This window comes from Bidens hawaiensis, unplaced genomic scaffold (assembly GCF_021521415.1).
Source record: "Bidens hawaiensis isolate Kalapana, Puna unplaced genomic scaffold, B.hawaiensis_p1.1 tig00015556_1, whole genome shotgun sequence".
Lineage (NCBI taxonomy): Eukaryota > Viridiplantae > Streptophyta > Magnoliopsida > Asterales > Asteraceae > Bidens > Bidens hawaiensis.
The window spans coordinates 290,080-313,436 of NW_027492394.1; the positions used below are offsets into that span (position 1 = coordinate 290,080).

Below are 23,357 nucleotides of genomic sequence, written 5' to 3' on the forward strand. Positions count from 1 at the left end.
CATAAATGCAGACACCATTAATTAAATATCTGTAAATGCATACACCATGAATACATACACAAATGTCTGTTTTACGGGACACTTGCCTATCATCTTTTCGCTCGTGTAAACACCCATCGAATTTTGGTTTTTGATTGGGGTGCATATTGAACCGGTTTCTGCCTAGGGTTGTAACTTGTAACACACACAAAAAAAACCATAAATCATTGAAAGATTAAGGAACCAGATATCGCTCTTTGGATCGTGCGCGCGCCTTTTCTTTGGTGGCAATATGTCACTGCAGATGGTGATTACAGTTTTCATGGTTGTACTGCTCAAGGTTCCAATTATATTATTATTAATAAAAAAAATAAACGTACCCTAGTAAAATCTAAAACATAGCTATTGATAGGGTATGAGAAAGGTAGAACGGGACAAACATTTTCTGCATACCAAAAAATAGGGAGGCTCCAATAATAATATTACTACCAATTCTACAAAAAAAATGTACACATAAAATTAATAATACCCTACTACCACTTTTAAATAAAAAAGTAATGATAAAAAATAATAATAATACCCTTTTTGAAAGGAAAACTAGAAAGTAAAGCCACCCCCATGAAAGTACAATTAAGAATCCATCAAACTACACACCGAAAATTATTACTCCAATTCATGAAAAATGAAACCTCTATCAATGTGCATTTATAGTCACCAACATAAAAGAAGCTACCTTTATGAAAAAGCTCTAATTACCATTTTACCCTTCTTACTCCTGCAACAACATCAAGCCATTGAACTCTTATCAAACCTTGTACAACAAAATAAAACAAACATCAAAATTAGCAAAAAAAATATCACATCCCAAAAACCGCCCGACCCGACAACAAAGCATACCTATTATTAAGGGAAATTATGTCAGCTCAATAGCAAGCGGAACAGCAGAAAGACTTGAGGAATTACCATCTGATACAAAACAATGAAAGTAAACTAGATGTAAAAAACTGATCGGGTAGGATCAACAGAATAAACGGGTCAGATTAACTTTTGACCCGTTAAAAGATAAACATATACAAACATGTACCTTCGGGTTCCACCCGCAACCAATCTTGACCACAAATCAAAGCTTGACGGGTATCCGGGTCAACTGATCTCAAATGACTATCAATCACTCTGCCACCTGTGCTAAACGCCAGCTCAGCAGTAAGAGTAGACACAGGAACACCCAATAGATCACGTGCCATCATGGACAAAATTGGGTGCCTCGGCGTATGAACTTTCCACCAATTCAAAATACTAAAATCATAATTTCTTGGAAACACGAGCTCTTCCAAATACTTATCAAGATCCGAACCCCCGTTTTGTTGGTTTGAAGTTTCATGAAGAAACTTGTCAAAACCTCTCAATCGATCCCTCGTGGCATTACTGGTACCAGTCAAACCGTTGCCAGCCTGGCCCACCACGTCATCGGAACCAGGGTTGCCAGAATATGCGTTAAAGAGCTCACGAATACCATCAGAAACTTCCTGAATACGCTCAGAAGCTTCCGTATCGTATATTTGTTTATAGTAATATTCCACCAGCTTCATTTTAAACCTTGGGTCCAAAATTGCTGCAATTGCTAAACCAAACCCGCATTTATTCCAATATTTATCGAATTTAATTTTCATTTTAGTTGCAAGAGAACTTATAAACTCATCTGGGTTCTTGCAAAAGTCGATTAATTGTATATGAACATCACACATTTCCGGGAAATAAACGTTTGAAGTCGGGTATTTGGCTTGTGAATGTGAAAAGACGTTTGTGACCTCGATCAGAAGTTTCATAAAAGAAGAAACGGTCTCCACCCATTGCCATTCTTCATGAGACAAAGATACTGTGTAAGTAGAATCGTGTTCTTGAAGTAAATAAAACGCGCGCTTATATTCGAGTGCTGTTTCAAGCATAAGATACGTAGAATTCCATCTCGTTTGATTATCAAGAAATAATCTTTTTTCAGTATTTATTCCCTCTTGTTGAGCAAAGTCGTCAAATTTCTCTTGTGTTGTTGATGAAGTTTTAACGAACCTAACACTTTCGCGAATCTTTTCGGTCACAGGTTTTAAAGATTCCACTGAATCTTGAAGAAGGGATTTCACAAGATGTGAAGCACATCTTATGTCAAATAAGTCCCCGTTTTTTAATGTGGGGCGGTTTTGAGAAAGGCGGGTTTCTATTATTGTAGATAAATCGTTATACCTGAAGCAGTCATCAAGAGTCAAAGATGACAACTTTTGGTGAACGTCCCAATCAATTAAACATTTTATGACCAAATCAGCTAGCACGTCTTCCGTTTGAGAAGAATCCAAAGTCAAGAAATTTAATAACTTTCTTTGCAATTTCCAGTTATCGTCGATGTAATTTGCATTCAAACTTAAAAAGTTAACATTCTCGGGTGAAGACCAAAAACTGACAGCGAGGTTAATTCTGCCAGGTAGATTTCTAATGACTTCAAATACTTTTTGTCTTTCTTTTGCGTAAATGGTCACACAGTCGGACTCCACAGCACTCGTTGTCAAACTTTCAAACATCGGTTGAAGATTCTTGACAAAGATTTTAAATCCAACATGTTCAACCATAGACGGTGGATAATCATGTAATATGATCATACGGGCCAAGTCAAGGCGGCTTCTTTCTTGGTCAAACTTAACACTTGTTAGGTTGACCGTCTGATCAATCTTTGTCTCAGGGTCAAACTTGAGGTAAGCTAACGGGATGGCCTTTTCCTCTTTTCTTTGAACATCATCATAGCTGACAGTGGCAATGCTAACGGGTGGTTCGTCTTTTCTTTTTCTTTTGGCTGCAAGTATTTGTGAGACATCAAAATTTGATCTTTTTAAACATCGCATTAAATGGTTTCTTAGATGAGTCGTTCCACTGTTACTTGATCCACTGAGCCTTTTTTGACAATGAACACAAACTGCAAAGCACGCATCGGCTTTTCTGACTCGCTCAAAGTGATTCCATACTACAGAAGTCAACCTTTTCGGTTTTTTGGCTGGAGTTTCGGCTTGTATTTCCATTACATACACTTGATATGAACCTATTTGAGTTATAAATATGTCAGAAAACTCGTGATTTGATGATCAAAATTAAAACAGTTCGATTAACACACCAAGAATTTAATCATTAAAGAACAAGTTATCATAATAAAGCATGATTTTGACTTTAAAAGTCAAAATTAGCAAAATTGAAATGCAATATTTAGTTGAAATTAGAGACCTATAAACATCATATTCCCATATTTGTATATTCCAAAATCTTCAAGGTGTGTTTGGATGTGTGTTAACAAAGTAACTATAAAAGAAAAAAATCATTTTGACTTTAAAAGTCAAAATTAGCATAACTAAAATGCAAAATTAGCTTAAAATAGTGATCTAAAACACAATTTGCAACCAAAAATCAAGAACCCTAATTCCTTTGAATGTATACAATACTTCAATTTTACAATATAAATCGATTACGATCCTATTTTTAATTTTTGAACAATTAAACAAGGTTTTTTTTATCTTTTTATGGAACAATTATCGAATTATATTCAAACACGTATGAATTGAATTCAAATGGGTTCGATGAACAAATCGAATCGGTGTTTCTTAAATCAACCCGAATTCTCCATGAAAATCAGTATGAAAGATGAATACGGGTGGGTCTAATAATAATAACCATGAAGAAATAAAGAAGAGATTCGAACCTTTTTACAGCGGGTTTGTTATTCCAGAGTCCGATTTGAAGATCCGGGAAGAATGTTTAGGGTTCGTTTATTCGATTTCGAATGGAAGAAGAGGATCCGATTGAATGGTCCGAACTGGGTTTGATTTGATGGATTAGGGCTGCTCGAATCTTTTTGGGTTGGGTTTGCGGTTGTCGATTCTCATTGGTGGATGGATCCGATTCATTGCGGAATCTTTTTCACATTTTCTTTTTTCTTTTTTTTTTATTTATTTATGGTGGAAGATTTATTTTCTTTCTTTCTTTTTTTTCTCTCTATATAAACAAAATTAAATTGATATGATATAGTCAGTTTATCATTCTCGGAATTCTATAATTCTATTGCATTTAGTCACGATGGTGAAGCTTAGACAGAAACACGTTTTGGGAGAGAAGCTCTAAATTTATGACGAAACGGGTAAATTTACATTATGTGTAAAAATTTTCAGATGTAAACGAGTAAATTTACGCCACTTAGAAAAAAAATGGTGGGCCCACAGGTTTCCATTAAGCTTCGCCAATGTTTAGGGGTTGCTTGGTAACCTCTTAATTATTAAGAGGTTATGAACTATTAAGATGTAGACTTTTAATAGCTATTAAGAGGCTACCAAACAACCCCTTAGTATTCGTACATATTATACATATTCCATTTTAGTTGCAAAATTCATTTGATAGCCGAATGAATATATGGTTGATTATGATTTTGGATCTTACATGAAAACAATATGCATTTGTGGGTCGGGTGATTTGGTATACATGTAATACGTTTATTAACATTGCCATAGAATGTTTTGAGTGATTCAGCCACGGATAGGAAGTGAGCATTTTGAAGAAAGGATAAACTAACATTAATTAATAAGTTTGACCTTAAGGTGATTTAGACAAACTCAATAGTTATTTGGTCAATTATGAGTTTAAAATGAATGTGCCATAATGTTACTAATGTGATTCTGATTTTCTCATTTTCAGGGAGATATATTTTTTTCGTCCATAATGAAGTAACATTTTTCAAAAACTTTTAATAAGCTCTTGATTCTTAAAGATTAATCCAGAAAATTATGAGATTCAAGAACAACAATCCAATTGTGGGTGATGAAATATATTCTTTAAAAATACAATACGAAAGAAACTAATAAATTGTTATAAATGTTAAACCGATTTTTATCTATCTTATGTATCCAACCGGTATAATATCTTATCTTTTCTAATGTTTTACTTATTTTCTTTTAATCTTTTTTTCTTCACATTCCTATAGTGACTTTATCATAGAATTCATGAATCATTTATATCCTAACAAAACGACTTTGTAATGAACTAAAACATCAAACAAAATGCTTCATCATAAATGTTAAATGAATATAAGCCCCCAATTTAAAATTTTGTCACTTGTACTTATGGTATATCACTTTTATTTTCTATATAAATCCAATAATTGAATTATGAATCATTTTCATCTTCCTGAAACATAAGGTTGTAAAGCAAAACATTCCATGTATCGGGAACTCCGGCAAGGCACCAATGGCTGCAATCCACCGCCGCTAGACCGTAAGCCGACGGGTGACCGTCTATCCGCAACAGAGAAAGGTTAGTTATGTCAAGTAATGTGACCGGTTTCTTGATGGTTTGTAGTGAGTTCTTGAGGACCGCCAGTGCCGGCGGTGATGCTCCGGGATAGGTGGTGGTTAGAAGAGGAATTCTCTCCCCGGAACAAGATTTTGCCTTTGGTTCACCCCAGTCAGTGCCACTATAATCATAGTATATAAAGATAAGAGATATATTCATTGGTTACTTGGTCTTTAATCTTTATTAACTACACTCCTTAAACTAAGGGTCCATAACAAATTACATCGTTTTGATGAATGGTGGTTAGTTTTGTTCGTTAAGACCAATTAATGTGCACTTTCCAATTGAGAATAATCCATTCATTATAATCCAATCCTCATGTGCAACACAAATTACTTAACGGAGAAAACTAACAGCCATCAATCAAAATGAGGTAACTTGTTATAGTTTCTTAGGCCTAGTTTAAGGACGTTGAGTTTAGTTAATCAAGATTGAGGACCTAAACTACAAAATCTATAATTTACCAAAAGAATTATTTTTTGAATAATAAATTTACAAAAGTAGCGTTTAAATTTCTGAATAGTTAATATTTATTTTTTTCACCAGGGTTTCATCCTTTAAACATGTCATGACAAATGTGATTGTTAAAAACATGTCATATCAGCCATTTACATGTAAAATTAGATTCATCATTATAATTTGTAATGAATTATAAGATGAAGAAATACTTACTTGTAATGAGACGGTGATATCCCCTGAAAAAGCACATTTGTTTTGTTAGGTTGGAGGTTAGCATCAACCCATTGACCCCATGTAACAACCGCCTTCCCAAAAGCAACTACACGATCCATGTCCTTGTATAAATGACCCCCGTCTTGTATATAATCAAATCTACATTTACGATCAATTAACATGTTAATTAAAAATTAAAAAATAACTATAACATGATAAAATTAAAAAAAAATAATTGGACACTTACGGTTGGCTAGCTCCTCTACGGTTCCACCAATGCCATGTGTTAAACACAAGGTAATCAACATCCAGCCATAGCTTGCCAGCTGTCAAACTATCTAACGTCAACACTCTCCCAAATCTATGCTTCACAATATCCACTAGGTACAAGTTGTGATGGTATACCACTTTCAACCCATAATCCTACAATTATCACAAAAGAATTAAAATATATTCTACAAAATAAAAGTATAGATATAAAACTTCATATGTGTAGTCGAGAGGCATACAGTGAAGGTGTACGTGGTCATGTCTTTAATGACGGAGATGTTGACTGCGTAATTTGCACTTGGCACTGACGAGTGGATCATGCATAGCATTGACAGCCATTGGTTTCGGCTAAGTGAATCGCCAACAAACATAATGGTTTTCCCTCTTAGTTTCTCCAATAAGTTCTGACCATCAAAACTATTTCAAGAAAAAGTAACGCATTAATATACGACAAGTAATTTTATTTATATAAAATACTGGAAAAAGATACGTATAATTCAGATTAAGTTACATGAACCAATTGCTTGAAAAACTAAAGCATGGTTTTTGTTGTTCAAAAATATGTATCATGTTAGTTGCAAAATGGGCCCATCACATATCATATCATCACATGAGGTTGTTTCATAAATCATAATTAAATGATTAATTATGGTTCTAAAAGGTGATAATGACAGTGTATGACGTCAAATGTGGAAGGCTACTAGCTAGACGTTCATTATGGTATTGATTTCAACAATAATGGTTGGTAGTGGTACTTTGTACCCCATCTTATATTAATTAACGAAGAAACTTGAGATTAAAGATAATCGTTTCTTTTGCCCATGACACGAACTTTTAACAACTTAGTTGAGGTCAATTAAAAGACAACACGTCGATATATCGTTTTTGATAGTTAGGATAAAAGGATCAAATGAGTTGAAAATGATGAACGATAACAAGAGCAATTACAATTAATTACGTTTTTCTAAAAGAAATTATGGCCACTCGTTTTAAATCTATAAATTCTAATTTTCACCATTTTTGTCACATTTATATAAATGTGATTTTTTTTGTAATCGTTACATTTAAGTGTAACCGAAAGAAAATATATGATGCCTATTAACTTTTTAGTTATTAACTATGTAAATATTTATATTAATTTAACATACGAATTTTTTAAAGTCAATAGTTGCAACTTTGTTATAAAGTTATTACTTATTAGTTACATACATAGGCTTTTAATTGCAAACCAAAATCAAAATTCTATATATGTTAATCAAGAATTTTACTTTTTGAAGGAATTTGAAAGAAAACTGTGTTTGAAGAGGTAGGTCCCAGCAGAGCCCAGTTGGACCCGCAAGACTCACCTTAAACAGGGACGTCTGCGCAGTTGGACCCGCAAGACTCACCTCGAAGAGAGACGTTTGCGCAGTTGAACTCGCAAGACTCCTTAGAGGGACGTCTGCGCAAAGACCAACTGGATCCGCAGGACCAACCATGCTCAGAGATGCGACGTCCTTACGCGCAGTACGCAAGCTGTTCCCGCAGGAAAAGCCTCCCAATGGTGACGTACTCCGCCTGTTCCCGCAGCTACGGATACTAGCCATCAGGGAAGGCTACCCGCACAGCAAGGCTACACGCACAAGGCACTAACTCTCAAATAATTCAGTGTCACCTGAAGAGGGAATGAGCAAGCCGGGAATACTCCCGCCCAAAGCCGGGAATTCTCCCGCCCAAATGAGCCAGTCCGTACGCTACTGGAGGACCTTTTGTACTATACCTGCCAAGGTATGGACAAAAGATCTGACCAAAGCTGCGACAGCTCACTGACAACAGTACGACGAGCAGCACGCTCTAGTACTTAATGTCACTATCAGCCGCTGCCTACTCACCAACCCCTGTCGTGGCACGTGCATAGCCTGCAGTTGGTAGAAAAGGAATAGTACACAGCCGGCCATGTCACTATCAGCCGCTGCCTACCCACCACCCACTAGCATGGCATGTGCGTAGCCCACAGTTTGTCGAAAAGGAATACTATTCAGCCGGCTGTATCTGCTTGGAAACCAACCTTCGACTATAAATACTCCAACACCTTGGAACGGTATCATTATCTTATATCTTCATATATTATCTGATATCTGCTCTAGTCATTTCTCTTAATATACACTTATATTCAAGAGCAATCTAGTCTGATTCTCACGCCGGAGGGTGGTCACAAGGAGGTACCCCCCCTTCTCAGTGACGAGCTCACGGTGTCTGTTTTGCAGGTCATCAGAGGAATAACCATCTTGCCGGACCTAACCCTCGTGGGAAACATCTATTTAACCCCCAGATTATCCGTAGTCTGCCCGGGGTCGATTAGTGTTTCTTCATTGGCGTCATCCGTGCATAAAAGCTAGATATAATTCTTTTTCAGTTTTTTCAAAACTTCTGGAAAGATGGTTAAGGTTACTCCGTTGCCAAGGCCAACGAGCGACCAAGAAACTCCGGTAACCACAACCCCAGCTACTGGGGGGAACACCGGCGAGTACACAAATTTTACGAACACTACCCCGGTTACCCAAGCCAGGGCAAGTGCAGTAAATTTTACGAACACTACCCCGGTTACCCAAGCCGGGGCAAGTGCAGTAAACAATCATCCCCTGGGATTCATTGATACCCAGGTGGAAAGACAACAGACGAGGCTCCCCCGCCAAACACTTGAACAAGTTAAAGCGTGGGCGGAAGCACGTCAGAAGGAATTCCAAGCTGAGTTGGACGAACGCCTACGTTCCATCCAACAGGCTGACGAATTTGGAAGCACTCGACAACAGCTCAACATGAGCAGTGAGTGCGAATACTCGGACGATGATCGGGAGGAATCCGACACCGACGCAAACCCTCGCCATAGAGCGAAAGGGAAGCGTAAGGAAACGGACTTCCAACCGAGAAGGAATTTCGAAGAAACCTTCAAACCAAGGAACGCGGGGGGAAACCCACGTGACTTCTCCAAAACCTTTAGACCAACTGCTGCAAATGCGGGAACGTCCAAGTTTGCAAGGGACATTGCGGAAGCAATCGCCCCGAGAAGTGCCAAACAGATGTCCAACATCGGCACTTATGATGGTATATCCGACCCAGACGATCATTTGAACAGATTCATAGCGGGGGCAACCGTCAGCAACTGGACGGAACCCACGTGGTGTTACATGTTCCAAATGACGCTGGTTGGGGCAGCCAGAGCGTGGTTCGACCGTCTACCGGTCCACCACATCTACGATTGGGCGGACTTCCAGCAGAAGTTCAGTCAACAAAGAAAGTATACCGAAGAGCAATGGACGATCCTCAACTGCATCCGAGAGGAAGATGAGTCTTTACTAGACTTCATCACGCGCTTCAATTCAAAGAAGCTAAGTCTGGGCACTATTAGCGAAGATTTTGTTCGCGCTGCTTTCATCCAAGGCGCAAAGGACTGCTTTCATCCAAGGCGCGAAGGACCCAGAGCTCATCCGCACCTTAACGGGTAAAGACGGCATGCCATCCACGTGGGATGCCATCATGACAGAAGCTAAACGCTTCGCGGAAACGGAAAAGCAACTGGGTAGAGACCTTCCCCAAAGCACAAACCTCTACACCCAGAAAACAAGAGAAAACAACGTCCTCACCGCCCGACTAAACAAAAAGAGGAAGCTAGGCATTTGGCAGTCAAGGGTAAACTTTGACACCTCATCCAGCTCTCGCCCTCGGTTAGGCGGAAAGGATAACATGCAGTCGAACCGGAACTCCAGATGGACGCCACTCACCAAAAGCGTCACCGAGATATTCGCCACCGAGAGGCTCCCATGGCCAGAGGCTCCAATTATCCGACAGCGTCCAAACGCTGATCAAAGCAAATTCTATGACTTCCACAGGACAAGAGGCCACACCACCGAGGAATGCTTAGACTTGAAGGACATCGTCGAAGCATTTGTCAGAGATGGGAAACTCACGCACCTCGTGGCGTAATGAATGCTGAGCAGGCTAATGCGTGTAGAACCCCAGTTGGGGAAAACACGAATGAAACTGCAGCTTCAATGTTGGAGACTACATACTGCGTAAACAACGAGATTCCGAACCAGGTGAATATCGGCTCGAAAGGCTCGATGACACCCCCATCCCAAGAACATGGAAAGGAGTTCAATTACACAGGTTGCATATAGATCAATTCCAAACTTGTAAAGAAAAGGCCCAGAGCCACTTCTAATGGAAATGATTCTCCTTATCACATTGACGCTGATGGTCTTACATTTATACTTATGAACTTTCCACACTGATATGCCGGTATTCACCGCATAAATAAGTGTGAAAGGAAGTCGTTGCGTGTGGACGGCGGCAAAACCCGCATAAACACAAAAAACGGCAAAAATTTCTAAGAAATAAGGACAACCTTCACGTAGGTCAATTATAGGTAAAGTTTGGTCATCCCACTAAATAAAAGTGACGGTCCTACCCGCACAACCATGATAGAGGAAACTGAACACTAACCTATTGACAACCGCGCGTCGAACGGTTAACTTATTCAAAACACTGATATGCCGGTATTCACCGCATAAATAAGTGGAGACGTCGTTGCGTGTGGACGGCGGCAAAACCCGCATAAACACAAAAAACGGCAAACCTTCACGCAGGTCAGTTATAGGTAAAGTTTGGTCATCCCACTAAATGAAAGTGACGGTCTTACCCGCACAATCATCATAGAGGAAACTGAACACTAACCTATTGACAACCGCGCGTCGAACGGTTAACTTATTCAAAACACTGATATGCCGGTATTCACCGCATAAATAAGTGGAGACGTCGTTGCGTGTGGACGGCGGCAAAACCCGCATAAACACAAAAAACGGCAAACCTTCACGCAGGTCAGTTATAGGTGAAGACTGGTCATCCCACTAAATGAAAGTGACGGTCCTACCCGCACAATCATGATAGAGGAAACTGAACACTAACCTATTGACAACCGCGCGTCGAACGGTTAACTTATTCAAAACACTTGGAAAATTGCTGTTAAACTAAAGTATGCACGAGCGAATCATATATTGTTTATGCGGCAAAACAAGTGCCAAATTAAGCTATAATATGCATGAGCAAGTCATATAACGTTTATAAAGCAAGTCATCCAGTGAAATTGGCGGTCCTACCCGCACAAACATTTATATTTCATAAAAAATTCAAACATTACAATGGCCGGGTATCTACCCGTCTACAGAAATATAAATCTATCCTAACGGTGGGAAGGGATCTCAAGGTTCAAACTTTAGGACCACTCCCTCCAAACCCACTTGTACCCGCACCATCAGTTGGCTGTGGCGGTTCAAAGAAAGTCTTGAGAATGGTTAGCCCATCATCAGCAGCAGCAATTTCGTTCACCTTCTCCACCACCGGATGCGGGAAGGCAGCATACTGGTTCACTGCTTGGTCATAGGCAGCTTCGGTGTCCACATCATAAAGAGGGAAGTTGGAAAGTGGGATGCCCTTCTCAACAAACCCCAGACCAAGCAGAAAACCAGCCTTTTCCCCATCCTCATGGGAAGCGTTGAGGGCTGCGCTCATGGCATCGTCATAAGATGTGTTCGTGAAGATCCGATGCACAACGTACAACAAGAAAAAATACAAAGTATCAAAACCTTTTCTAAGTACAAGGAAAAGCGTAAAGATATTATGAAGCTACGCATACCTGCGACAACGCTTCTCGTAGAAGCCATTCCTTGGTGATCAGAGCCTCCTGGAGGGCAGCTTGAGCTTGGTTACGGGCGCGTTCGGCTTCATTTTTGTTAAGGTTGGCAAGCAACACTTCCTTAGCAGCAGCCTCTTCAACGCCCTTTAGCTTACGCTCAGTGTGGTCAAGCATACCCCTCTGATCCAAGATCTCTTGGAGCTTCGTGGCGTCTTCCATAGCCAAAGCATCATGAGCCTGCTGAAGCCTCTCTAGTTTGGCTTTAAGCTCCTCATTTTCGGCGCGCAGAGGTTAAGCAACGGCTTCAGCCTTGGTGGCCCTCTCGGTCGCGTTCCGCGCAGTTTCCTTAGCCAACCGAAGCTGTTCGTTAACAGCTTGGGTAGCCTTGGAACGGGCCTAGAGCAGGGCCTGCACTTCAACCTCGAGGGCCTTGAAGGCCTTTTCCTTCTCCGCAGCAATTGCGGAAAGTCTCCTGTTCTCCTCCCGGATAGCCCGCGCCTGAGCCACTTCTTGGATACACGCAGCCTTTAACTTGTCGTTTTCACGACAAAGCAACTCGACGCACGGCTGCATCCGGGCAAGGAGAATCCGAAGCTCATTTGTCAGCCTACCCTCCTGGTAGCTAGACATGGCTTTCCCCAACGTGCCACTTGGGGCCGCGTGACGCGCCCACTCGACGCAGTCCACAGCCGTCCGAAGGGTTGTTCCCCGGCGGATGTTCCACCGTGGAACATACAACTCATTGGAATCCGACACTGTAAAAACAAAAAACAGTTAGGAAAAGATGATGTAAAAAAACAAAAAAAATATAAAAAGGCCAAAATAACCCTACGCACCTGTAGGGTCGACAACAGGCCGGTAGCCACCAAACCCATCACCCGAACCTAATGGATAACCATCCAACAGGTCAGGCAGATGGGAAGGAGGCAGAGATTGGCTAGAAGCCCCGAACATACCTGCTGAACCGGCCGGGGACGAGGTAGTCGCCGGTGCCGGAGGCACGGTTGAAGCCGCCGCGGTAGAGACCATCGGAGGTGAACTCACTGGAGGTGAACTAACAACCGTGGCCGCCGCTGCGGAGGAGCCCGCGGAAACAATCACCGCCGGCTCAGTGAAGGATTCCGTGAAGATCGCACTGACTGCCGGCGGGGATGATGTTACAGTTGGAACAGTTGCCTCAACAGAATGAGCAACTGAACCAATACTGCAAACAGGCGTAGCCGCCTGGGTCATCGCCTCGGGTAGGTTGACCAAACCTACCGTCATGGGTCCAGAACTGCTCCTCCCCGCATCACTTTGGAATGCAGTAGCATCCACGCCTGCATGAAGACAAGATATTAAAAACAATAGCGGAAAGAATTGCAGGTAAGATTAATTTACACTTACGAGTTTTCTTGAGCTTGAAGGTTCTGATAGGCGGGGACGAACCCGAGGGAGCCGGCCTCTTCACCCCGGTCACCTTCGTCGTACTGGGCGGATCGGAGGTGACAGCTGTCTCAACCTCCGAGACAGTTGTCTCACCACCACCAGGGTTCCCCGCCGCCTCCTCACTTTCGGTCTCCGACTCAGACCGGTTCCCCTGATCGGCAGTGGAGGCAACCTTCGCCTTGCCCTTCACGCCGGCAGCTTTCTTCTTCCTCACGAAGAAAGGACCATCTGTGGATTCCTCATCAGATGACAAAATTAGAGGAATTCCAGCAGAGGTTTGAGCATTGAGAGGGCGAGGGTTAAAGAGTCTCTTACCTGGCCGCCTAGCGCTCAGAATCTCGTGGCCCGGCGGGTAGACCTCCACAAACCGATCCGCCGTTTGCTCCAAGATGGGCAACTCGTTCTCGTCGAGAGCGCGAGTACCCAGCCAAGCGGGACCACCGCTCTCACGCGGTTGCAGAAGCGACTGCAAATTGTTCTCCTCTGAAAATAAACAGAAGCAGTTAGAAGAAAAACCCTAAATCAGCAAAAAGATATGAAGCATACCGTAAGGGATAGAGTTCAAACCGTATTCGAGGACGATGGAAATCTGTGGCGCCTCTGCCCCAGCATCCTTCCATACCCGGCTCATCCCAAGCATCACCATCCCAGACTCCGCAAAGCGGTAAACCGGAGTCTGGATCTGGGAGATCTTGGCGAACCATTCCGCCTCTTGGTAATTGGAGGCGTGAAGGCTAGGGAGCGCCCTCCCGTTCTTGAACGTCATCGCAATGGGGACGACGCGAGCGGAGACATAGAAAAACTCCCGCTTCCAAGAACGAAGACTGCGCTCGGTAGCGTAGATCTTCAAACCCTTGATCCGATTGACCAAGGTATACCAGCCCTGGATGCACCTCCAAGAGTAGAAGGTCATTAGGCGGTCGACGTGGGGCTCAACGCCCAGAATATGGCACACCCATTCAAAACGGCGAACCTTTGCGATCGCCATCGGGTGCACCTCCGTTAGGTGTACACCGCGTCTCTCCAAAACACGGTACACAAACTTCGTCAATGGGAACCTCAGATTCCCATAGACGAAGAATGCAGCATATACCCCTATCTTGCCCTTGGGGGCATCATACACCGTCTGGTGAGACTCAGGAAACTCAGGCTCGAAAGGCTCGAGCATGAACTTCTTGACGATGTACTGGTACAGGTCGACGGAAAGAGCACACTGGCACTCGCCAGCAGTACTCTTATCATCCTTATCAGACGCGGATATCAGATTCTCGGTGTATACTTCGGACTCCTCGGCAATAGCCTCAGGATCACGAATGGAAGACATGTTTTGGAAGATGGAAAGAACGATTTCAGGAGAATGCTCGACAAAAGTTAGAGTATTCGCCGGAAATCGCTTAGAAGAAGAAGTGAAACTGTGAGTTGAGATGCATCCTCTCCTCCCTTTATATACTCATCGCAATGAATGCGATGAATTTAATGCGGGAGAGACGGAAAAGCGCAGGTGCAATGAAACTATGACACGTGGAATATGCAAGCTGGCAACAACTGTCGACAGGACGCGCGCCGTAAACTTCGCGGCCACGCGCCCGAAAACTCGCGCCCACGCGTCTGAAAAAGCGTCTGGAATGACCATATACTGTCACGTCGCCATAACTTCATGCACGTCCTGAAGCTGTCAGAAGAAACCGTCAGACCACGCTGACGTCCCTTCAACAGTTGGACTGTTCTTATCATTTCACCAACTCTTCGAATTTCAAAAAGATTCAAAAGTAGGCGGGACTTTACCCCCTTACCTTGGCAACCAAGTAACTATAAGACAGGTGCGTGTACAGTGTCAAGGCAAAACCCTTCACATACTTAGCACCTGCAGGGAATTGAAGCCAAGAATACCTCGGCAACCAAGTAACTATAAGACGGGTGCGGGTACAGTGTCAAGGCAAAACCCTTCACATACTTAGCACCTGCAGGGAATTGACGCCAGGAATACCTTGGAAGTAAAGTAACTATAAGACGAGTGCGGGTACAGTGTCAAGGCAAAACCCTTCACATACTTTGCACTCCGCAGGGAATTGAAACCAAGAAGGATCTTCTGGGCCATGCTTGCGGAAACGGATATAACATCCCCGCATAGCGGGAACGTTGAGAACTAGATTGTTTGAAGCTCCAAGATGGAATTGGTTGTTTAACATAATTGATCACTATGTTTAAAACTACCAAAACCTCATGGAGAATCTACACAAGTGGAACTCAACGCTCCTGACTTGCGATGAGGTTACAGACCTACCCGCATCATAACCAAAAATCAAGCAGAAAAGTCGGGAATTTCTGCACGTGACATTAGGACTTCCGCGGGAAGAATCCCCATGGAAAACTTTAAAACTAAACCCTTTTCAAAACCCTTTGCTTAAGTCCAAAAGTTCACCTCACTTATTAACAATTCATGAGAAGAACATTGGACTGGGGGGACTTGAAGAGGTAGGTCCCAGCAGAGCCCAGTTGGACCCGCAAGACTCACCTTAAACAGGGACGTCTGCGCAGTTGGACCCGCAAGACTCACCTCGAAGAGAGACGTCTGCGCAGTTGAACTCGCAAGACTCCTTAGAGGGACGTCTGCGCAAAGACCAACTGGATCCGCAGGACCAACCATGCTCAGAGACGCGACGTCCTTACGCGCAGTACGCAAGCTGTTCCCGCAGGAAAAGCCTCCCAATGGTGACGTACTCCGCCTGTTCCCGCAGCTACGAATACTAGCCATCAGGGAAGGCTACCCGCACAGCAAGGCTACACGCACAAGGCACTAACTCTCAAATAATTCAGTATCACCTGAAGAGTGAATGAGCAAGCCGGGAATACTCCAGCCCAAAGCCGGGAATTCTCCCGCCCAAATGAGCCAGTCCGTACGCTACTGGAGGACCTTTTGTACTATACCTGCCAAGGTATGGACAAAAGATCTGACCAAAGCTGCGACAGCTCACTGACAACAGTACGACGAGCAGCACGCTCTAGTACTTAATGTCACTATCAGCCGCTGCCTACTCACCAACCCCTGTCGTGGCACGTGCATAGCCTGCAGTTGGTGGAAAAGGAATAGTACACAGCCGGCCATGTCACTATCAGCCGCTTCCTACCCACCAACCACTAGCATGGCACGTGCGTAGCCCACAGTTGGTCGAAGAGGAATACTATTCAGCCGGCTGTACCTGCTTGGAAACCTACCTTCGGCTATAAATACTCCAACACCTTGGAACGGTATCATTATCTTATATCTTTATATATTATCTGGTATCTGCTCTAGTCATTTCTCTTAATATACACTTATATTCAAGAGCAATCTAGTCTGATTCTCACGCCGGAGGGTGGTCACAAGGAGGTACCCCCCTTCTCAGTGACGAGCTCACGGTGTCTGTTTTGCAGGTCATCAGAGGAATAACCATCTTGCCGGACCTAACCCTTGTGGGAAACATCTATTTAACCCCCAGATTATCCGTAGTCTGCCCGAGGTCGATTAATGTTTCTTCAGTGTTTTTTAATGATTACACCCTAACATCATGCTCTATAGTTTATGGTAAGGAGAGAAGAAAGGGGAGAGTTGTTTCATTCCATATCAATAGGAGAAAAAGAAAGAGATATACACCATAAATTTGTTATTATTGTTATTTAACATTCATAATAGTAAAGCAAGAGTTTGTACGGTAAAAACTAATTTGATAGCAGATGAATAATTGTAACATAAACAAAACTTGTTTTCACGACTACAATTAAAAGATTAAAGTTATACTTTTATTAAAAAATATCAAACCTTTTAAAGAGATTTAACATCCAATCGAATTACATATTCGGTTTTTGGTTCGGTTTATCCCTAAACAGTATTGGGTTTTCTGTATCAAAAATCAAAATCCGGTTTGGACTGAATAACAAATAAAGATTTCTTAAGTTTGTTATTTAGTTCAATCCAATAACAATTTCAGCATAATTATTATTTAGGCTAACTTAACCCACTAACAAATAAAGAGTATTTTAGTTTATTTGATTGAATCGAACGTAAACTAAACACAAATTCGACTTTTAGTTCCACCAAAAACCTAAACGATTAACACCCCTACTCTGATAATGTATTTTATAGCAAACTAGTTTTTATCCCCCGTATTACGGGGGCTGTTTTACATTATTAGTTTTTAATATTTATATATTTTTTTGGAGTTTAATTTTATTTATTATAAGAAAATTTATAATATAAAAAGTTTAATGATAAAAAGGTTTCACAAATAAATGAGATGTTATAACCCGTTTAAAAGTAATATGGGTTTGAGGAGACTCAATACCCGTTTATTTTTTTACTAAAAAATTGTATCTTAATTATAAATAATATCTTTTTTTATAAATAAATCAAATATTAATTTTTAGTATATCCTATTTTATAGGATTTTCACATCAATAATTTGGTGAGAGTAATTTTTAATTTAATGAGATGTTATAACCCGTTTAAAACATATCTGGGTTTGGTAAGACCCATACCCGTAAATTCGGGTCAAATGCATGAGAAGCCTTCATTTACAAATCAAGCAAATCTGATGACTCCAAAAAAAGGGGGAGCGACCACATCGCGACACATAGGATTTTTATGTCTTCATTTATATATATTATAGATAGATACTTTAGGAAAAGGAGCATTGTCTTTTAACATTTTCTAGAGGGTATATAAATATATAAATAACAACAATAAAAAGCTAAAAATTAACCTTACATATTTTTTTATTATTTCTTCATTGACTTCCATATTATAATTTTAAGAACACATGTTATTTTATTACAGTAAAACTTACATCCAAGCCTATTGAAAGAAAACTCAAAAATGACGGAGAAACGAGGAAGACATCCTCCGTGACACCTCACCTCGAATAATGTGCTGTGTTCTTTAACTCAAATGAACCCCTTTTGTCGGATTTATTTATTACGTTCTCAGTATTTATAGTTATACAGTCTATTTCCAAGTCAATGTTCAATATAATGGCTTTAGTTTTATTTCATTTTGTTTTACATTGAATTACTTAAAATTATGCTTATAAGTTTATTAAGAGTTACTAAAATATCTTTTAAGCATAAAGAATTTTAGTAAAACTGTTTAATTTATCCAAATAAAAAATTATATATTTTGCCGATCGACTTATCGTATCTAAACTTTGTTTAAGACTTTATATTTTATAATAATACTTTTAAAAATATTAATATATGACATTCACATTACCAGTTGACTAGATGATTTTTATACATAAAAGTTAGTTTAATACATGGGTATAAAGTAACTTATAATTGAACTTTTGATTTATGATCTTTTCAAATTTATATATACTTAAAAAAATCATTTTATTAATCGACAATCAAAAATTCAATATTATAAATATTTTTGGGAAACCAAATCTATAATATATATAAATGAAGACATAAAAATCCTACGTGTCGTGATGTGGTCGCTTCCCCTTTTTTTGAAGTCATCAGATTTGCTTGATTTTTAAATTGAGGCTTCTCATGCATTTGACCCGAATTCATAGGTATGGGTCTTACCAAACCCAGATATTCCTTAAACGGGTTATAACATCTCATTAAATTAAAAATTATTCTCACCAAATTATTTATGTAAAAATCATATAAAATAGAATATAATAAAAAATAATATCTTATTTATTTTAAAAAATATATACTCTTTAAATTAAAAAAACCAATTTGATAGTAAAAAAATAAACGGGTCTTAGGTCTCATCAAAACATAAGTATATTATTAACTTTCATAAATATTATTTATAATTAAAAAACCAATTTCATAGTAAAAAAAATAAACGGGTCTTGGGTCTCATCAAAACCATATAGCTTTTAAACCGTGTTATAACATCTCATTTATTTGTGAAACAATTTATCATCAAACCATAAGTATATTAATAAATTTCATACAATAAAAAAATACAAATTAAAAAAATAAATATTAGAACAAACAATATAAAACAACCCCGTAATACGGGAGATAAAAACTAGTTATATAATATTATAGGAAAATTGGATTTTAATAATCCCAACTTTACGCAGTTGGCCGATAGTAATCCCAACTTTGAAAATAGCCGTCACTGGTCCCCAACTTTCATGCTATTTGTTTTCATTGGACCACCTTTAAAAAAAATTTAACGACGTTAAGTTTTTTCCAAGTTTTAAATTGATGTTTTAGGGCTTTTGATCGGAATGAGAATACGAATCGATTTATGTAAAACTTAACTCGAAACAGCGCTTCAAACAGCTTGATTTTTGTTAATTAATAGTTTAAACACCGGAACTGAAGCATCCTCTAGTCGTTTGGACCACTGTTTGGAGGTAAGTTTTACATCAATCGACTCGTATACTAATTCCGATCAAAAGCCCTAAAATATCAGTTTGAAACTTGGAAAAAACTTAACGCTGTTAAGTTTTTTTTAACGGGGGTCCAATGAAAACAAATAGTGTGAAAGTTGAGACCAGTGAAAGCTATATTCAAAGTTGGGATTATTATCGGCCAACTGCGTAAAGTTGGGATTATTAAAATCCAATTTTCCTATATTATATAATTCAACAGGCAAAGGAACCCTCCCAATAACCTTTTGAGATATGTCATGGGGGTCATCTTCTCAATCATTTTATTGTTTTTGGAAAAGTTATTGTTCTCAATCATTTGGAGTTTTATTTTTTTTGTTATTTCTCAGGAAAAAAAAATGTTGGTGGAAAATGTATGACGCCGATATCAAAAAATAATCTTTCCAGAAATAATATATTTCTAACATTATAAGAAAATTCACATATTTTCTTCTGTCTCCAATCTTAAAATTACACTAAAAATCGTTACTTTTTATCTCCTTTCTAATTAAATACTACATGTATATACATTTATCATTACATTTTCTCTTTTTTTTACTCATAATCACATTTCAACATATATTAAAAAATTATCAAAACGTGAAAACTATATTTATAAAGATATAGAAATATCATTACATTTTCTCTTTCATTCAATTACAACACTATACTCCCTACATTATAAAATATCACTCTCAACAATGTAAGAGATTTGATGTGAATGCTCTGAATATAAATATAATGTATTACATAAGGCTGAGGGGTGCGGAGCGCGAGAAAGGGCGCAAGAGGCGAGACGCTCGCGCCCCGGGGCGCGAGGACCACACCACCGAGGAGCGAGAGGGGCGCGAAAGGGGCGCGAGCGCGGAAAAAGAGGCAGGCGCGGGTGGGGTAGCGGCTGGGGGGAGCGTGAAAGAGGTCTGGGAATGCGTGAAAAGAGCCGTTGGGCTCGTTTTTTGTTAAAAAAAAAATTTTTTTTACTCTATATAATACCATACATTGCAACCAATATCAAACCAAAATCAAACCCGATTTTTTCTCTCTATTCAACCTATATCAAACCCAAACCAACACCAATATCACATACCAATATCACATACCACACCCAAAACCCAAAATCACCCCATCTTCCAAACCTTTTTTTAAAAACATGGCTGGAAATTGGTACCCAAACCTAGATTCAGATTACAGTTAGGAGGATTTATGGTCGGCACCGGACCAAGCGATGTTTTATTCGGGGTCGCAACAACCATCCGGCTTTCAACCATCCAACATACAACCGTCTCATAACTTTGTAGTTCCGGAGACACAAGAACCAGAAGGTGAAGCTGCGGGACAAAGAAGACGCGTCCACCGGAAAAAACAAATTGCAACGGACGGGTCGGGTTCGGCTTCGACCGGAAGGACGAAACGGAAAATCACTCCGTGGTCATCGGATGAGAAGGAAGCCCTGTGTCGGGCTTGGATAGTCACTTCTGAGGATCGGCGTTGCGGTAATTGTTTTAACGTTATTAAAAATGATTTTTAATAAAAAAGTTAAATGACTTACAAATTTATTTATGCATTTTGCAGCGGACTACCAAAAGAGCAAGGTCTTTTGGACAAAGGTTAGGGAGACGTTCTATTCGCTCGTTGGGAGTACAGAGCGGAACGCCGATATGATTTCGGGTCGGTGGACCGAAATCAGAAAATTTGTCGGCTTGTTTACTAATCTGTTCAACAGGAACGCCGGTCGTATGAGACCAAGTGGCAGTGACGATTTGGCGGTTTATAATTTCACTGTCGAAGAGTGGAGGCAGGAGTGCCTGCGGAGGTATGGGACGGTGAAGACGTGGGACGATGTAAAGGTGTGGGAGAGGTTGAGAAGGTGTTCTAAGTGGGTTGAGCTGGTGGCGCCGGACGTTGATGCGGAAGTAGGGCCGAAACGGACTAAAACTAGTTCGTCTGGAGCGTACAGCACTTCCGCCGGGTCGGATTGCCGGGTCGGATTCGACCTAAACGTTGCGGGGGAGGAAACGTCTTCACCGCCGAGAAGGCGGCCATTGGGAAGGGACGCCAGGGGCAAAAAACCGGCTGAGGGGGAAGCCGTAAACATCAACGATCTTGTTGAATCCCTCAATAAATTCAACAAACCATGGAGGTGGTCTCTAATGACAAAAAGGAAAAAAAAAGAATGAGAGATTTGGAATTCCTTACAAGAGACTTCAGTAACCTAAATTCTGTCGACCAAATGCTGATGGAAAAACAAAAGGAACGTATCCGGAAGAGGTTGATCGAAGAAGACCAAGCCGAAGAATAAGAATAATGTTTTTTTTTAGTACTTTAATTTTTTTTTAGATATTAATGTGTTTTTTTAATTAATGTGTGTTTTTTTAAATAATTTATGAGTTTTTTTAATAATACGTTTTTTTAATACATTTATAAAAAAAAAAAAAAAAACCACTCGCGCCCCCTCTCGCGCCCCTCCACACCATGCCCCGGGGCGCGAGCACCACTACCAACACCCATCTTATCAAGTTTCTCTCTCTGCCACACGTCACAATATTATTGGCTGGCGCCCCCACTCGCGCCCCCTCTCGCGCCCCCCACACCCCTCAGCCTAACTTTATGTAATAACAGGTTGGATTACACTTTAAACGATAACAATTAATTAACATATTGTATTACACTTTAAAAGATAATGACTTTTTTATCAAAGATACTCAAATAACATACTGTATTGCACTTCTAAAAGATAATTAATCATTAATCAAATCATTAATGGTAAGAAAATGTTCTATTCTACCCAAAAAAAAGCACATAAATAATCATTTATTATTATGATAAATAACGATCACATAATTATTTAATTACGCCAAAAACGTATGCGTTTTTATAACTTTCTTTATTTTATCTAAATCTTTTATTTTTAAACCATTATTATTATTATTATTATTATTATTATTATTATTATTATTAAGCCCATAACGCCGCCCAATAAAACAAACACATTTCTCACACCATTGACACCTTGACATGTCCCCATTTTGGTGGAGGGAAAACCAACCACCACGGCACCAACAGCCACCACTACCAGCTGCCGTAACAGCCGCCGGTAACACAATTACATTCATTCTGATAACAAGTATAAACATAGCCAGAGGTACCTGGATAAGCTGCATCCAGTCGGTTGCCACCGGTATTTGAGATACAAGCGGTCAGGACGGCCATTGTTGACGCAATTGAACTCCTTTTCAAGGAACGGACACGTGGACTCGTTGTAGAGTGGATACGATGGATCCAGAAGCCATTTCCCCTGGAATATGTCACAGTCGGTTGCTGCTGCTGCTGCATTGGCCGTTGTTAATGGCAGTAGAATGGTGATAATTGTGAATAATGAAACGAAATTAGGGTTTATTAACGCCTTCATTTTCGACTTCCCTCCAGAAAATGGTGGAGGGAGAGAAATGGTGAGAAGAAGAATGAAAAACCCCTTTTAATATTATTGTTATTATTAATATTATTAATATTAATATTGTGGCTTATTATTCCGTGAGTGAATGTGGTGGGGAGAGGTATTTATAGGCTGAGGTGTTTATGTGATTATTATAATG

The 23,357-nt window shown here is 40.2% G+C and overlaps 2 protein-coding genes across 4 annotated transcripts; both read right to left on the reverse strand.

Annotated features, from left to right (window-relative positions):
* Window positions 1–561: 561 nt before the first annotated feature.
* Window positions 562–3,781, reverse strand: LOC143549416 (zinc finger BED domain-containing protein RICESLEEPER 1-like). Of its 3 annotated transcripts, XM_077040315.1 has the most exons (4): window positions 3,713–3,781; window positions 1,064–3,061; window positions 868–945; window positions 562–780 (listed from the first exon to the last, which is right to left on the reverse strand). In XM_077040315.1, the coding sequence occupies exons 2-3, from the start codon at window positions 3,039–3,041 to the stop codon at window positions 893–895; spliced, it is 2,031 nt and encodes a 676-aa protein (XP_076896430.1). In that variant the 5' UTR covers window positions 3,042–3,061; window positions 3,713–3,781; the 3' UTR covers window positions 562–780; window positions 868–892. The 3 variants fall into 3 exon arrangements, with proteins under 3 accessions (XP_076896430.1, XP_076896429.1, XP_076896431.1); XM_077040314.1 differs by lacking the exon at window positions 3,713–3,781 and having other exon boundaries at window positions 1,064–3,194; XM_077040316.1 differs by lacking the exon at window positions 3,713–3,781 and having other exon boundaries at window positions 562–945; window positions 1,064–3,195.
* Window positions 3,782–5,085: 1,304 nt separating this feature from the next.
* Window positions 5,086–23,357, reverse strand: LOC143549400 (protein trichome birefringence-like 41). The gene is made up of 5 exons (XM_077040299.1): window positions 22,911–23,357; window positions 6,534–6,711; window positions 6,272–6,447; window positions 6,025–6,183; window positions 5,086–5,473 (listed from the first exon to the last, which is right to left on the reverse strand). Exons 1-5 carry the CDS (start codon window positions 23,171–23,173, stop codon window positions 5,167–5,169), a joined length of 1,083 nt encoding a protein of 360 aa, XP_076896414.1. The 5' UTR covers window positions 23,174–23,357; the 3' UTR covers window positions 5,086–5,166.

What these genes read in the sequence shown, in the direction of transcription:
- LOC143549416 (XM_077040315.1), bottom strand. Translation starts at nt 3,041, where the DNA reads ATGGAAATACAAGCCGAAACTCCAGCCAAAAAACCGAAAAGGTTGACT. An exon ending in GTTGCGGGTGGAACCCGAAG is followed by an intron (nt 946 to 1,063) that starts GTACATGTTTGT and finishes GTTTTGTATCAG; the next exon opens with ATGGTAATTCCTCAAGTCTT.
- LOC143549400 (XM_077040299.1), bottom strand. Translation starts at nt 23,173, where the DNA reads ATGAAGGCGTTAATAAACCCTAATTTCGTTTCATTATTCACAATTATC. An exon ending in TGACCACGTACACCTTCACT is followed by an intron (nt 6,448 to 6,533) that starts GTATGCCTCTCG and finishes TGATAATTGTAG; the next exon opens with GATTATGGGTTGAAAGTGGT. An exon ending in CGTAGAGGAGCTAGCCAACC is followed by an intron (nt 6,184 to 6,271) that starts GTAAGTGTCCAA and finishes TCGTAAATGTAG; the next exon opens with ATTTGATTATATACAAGACG.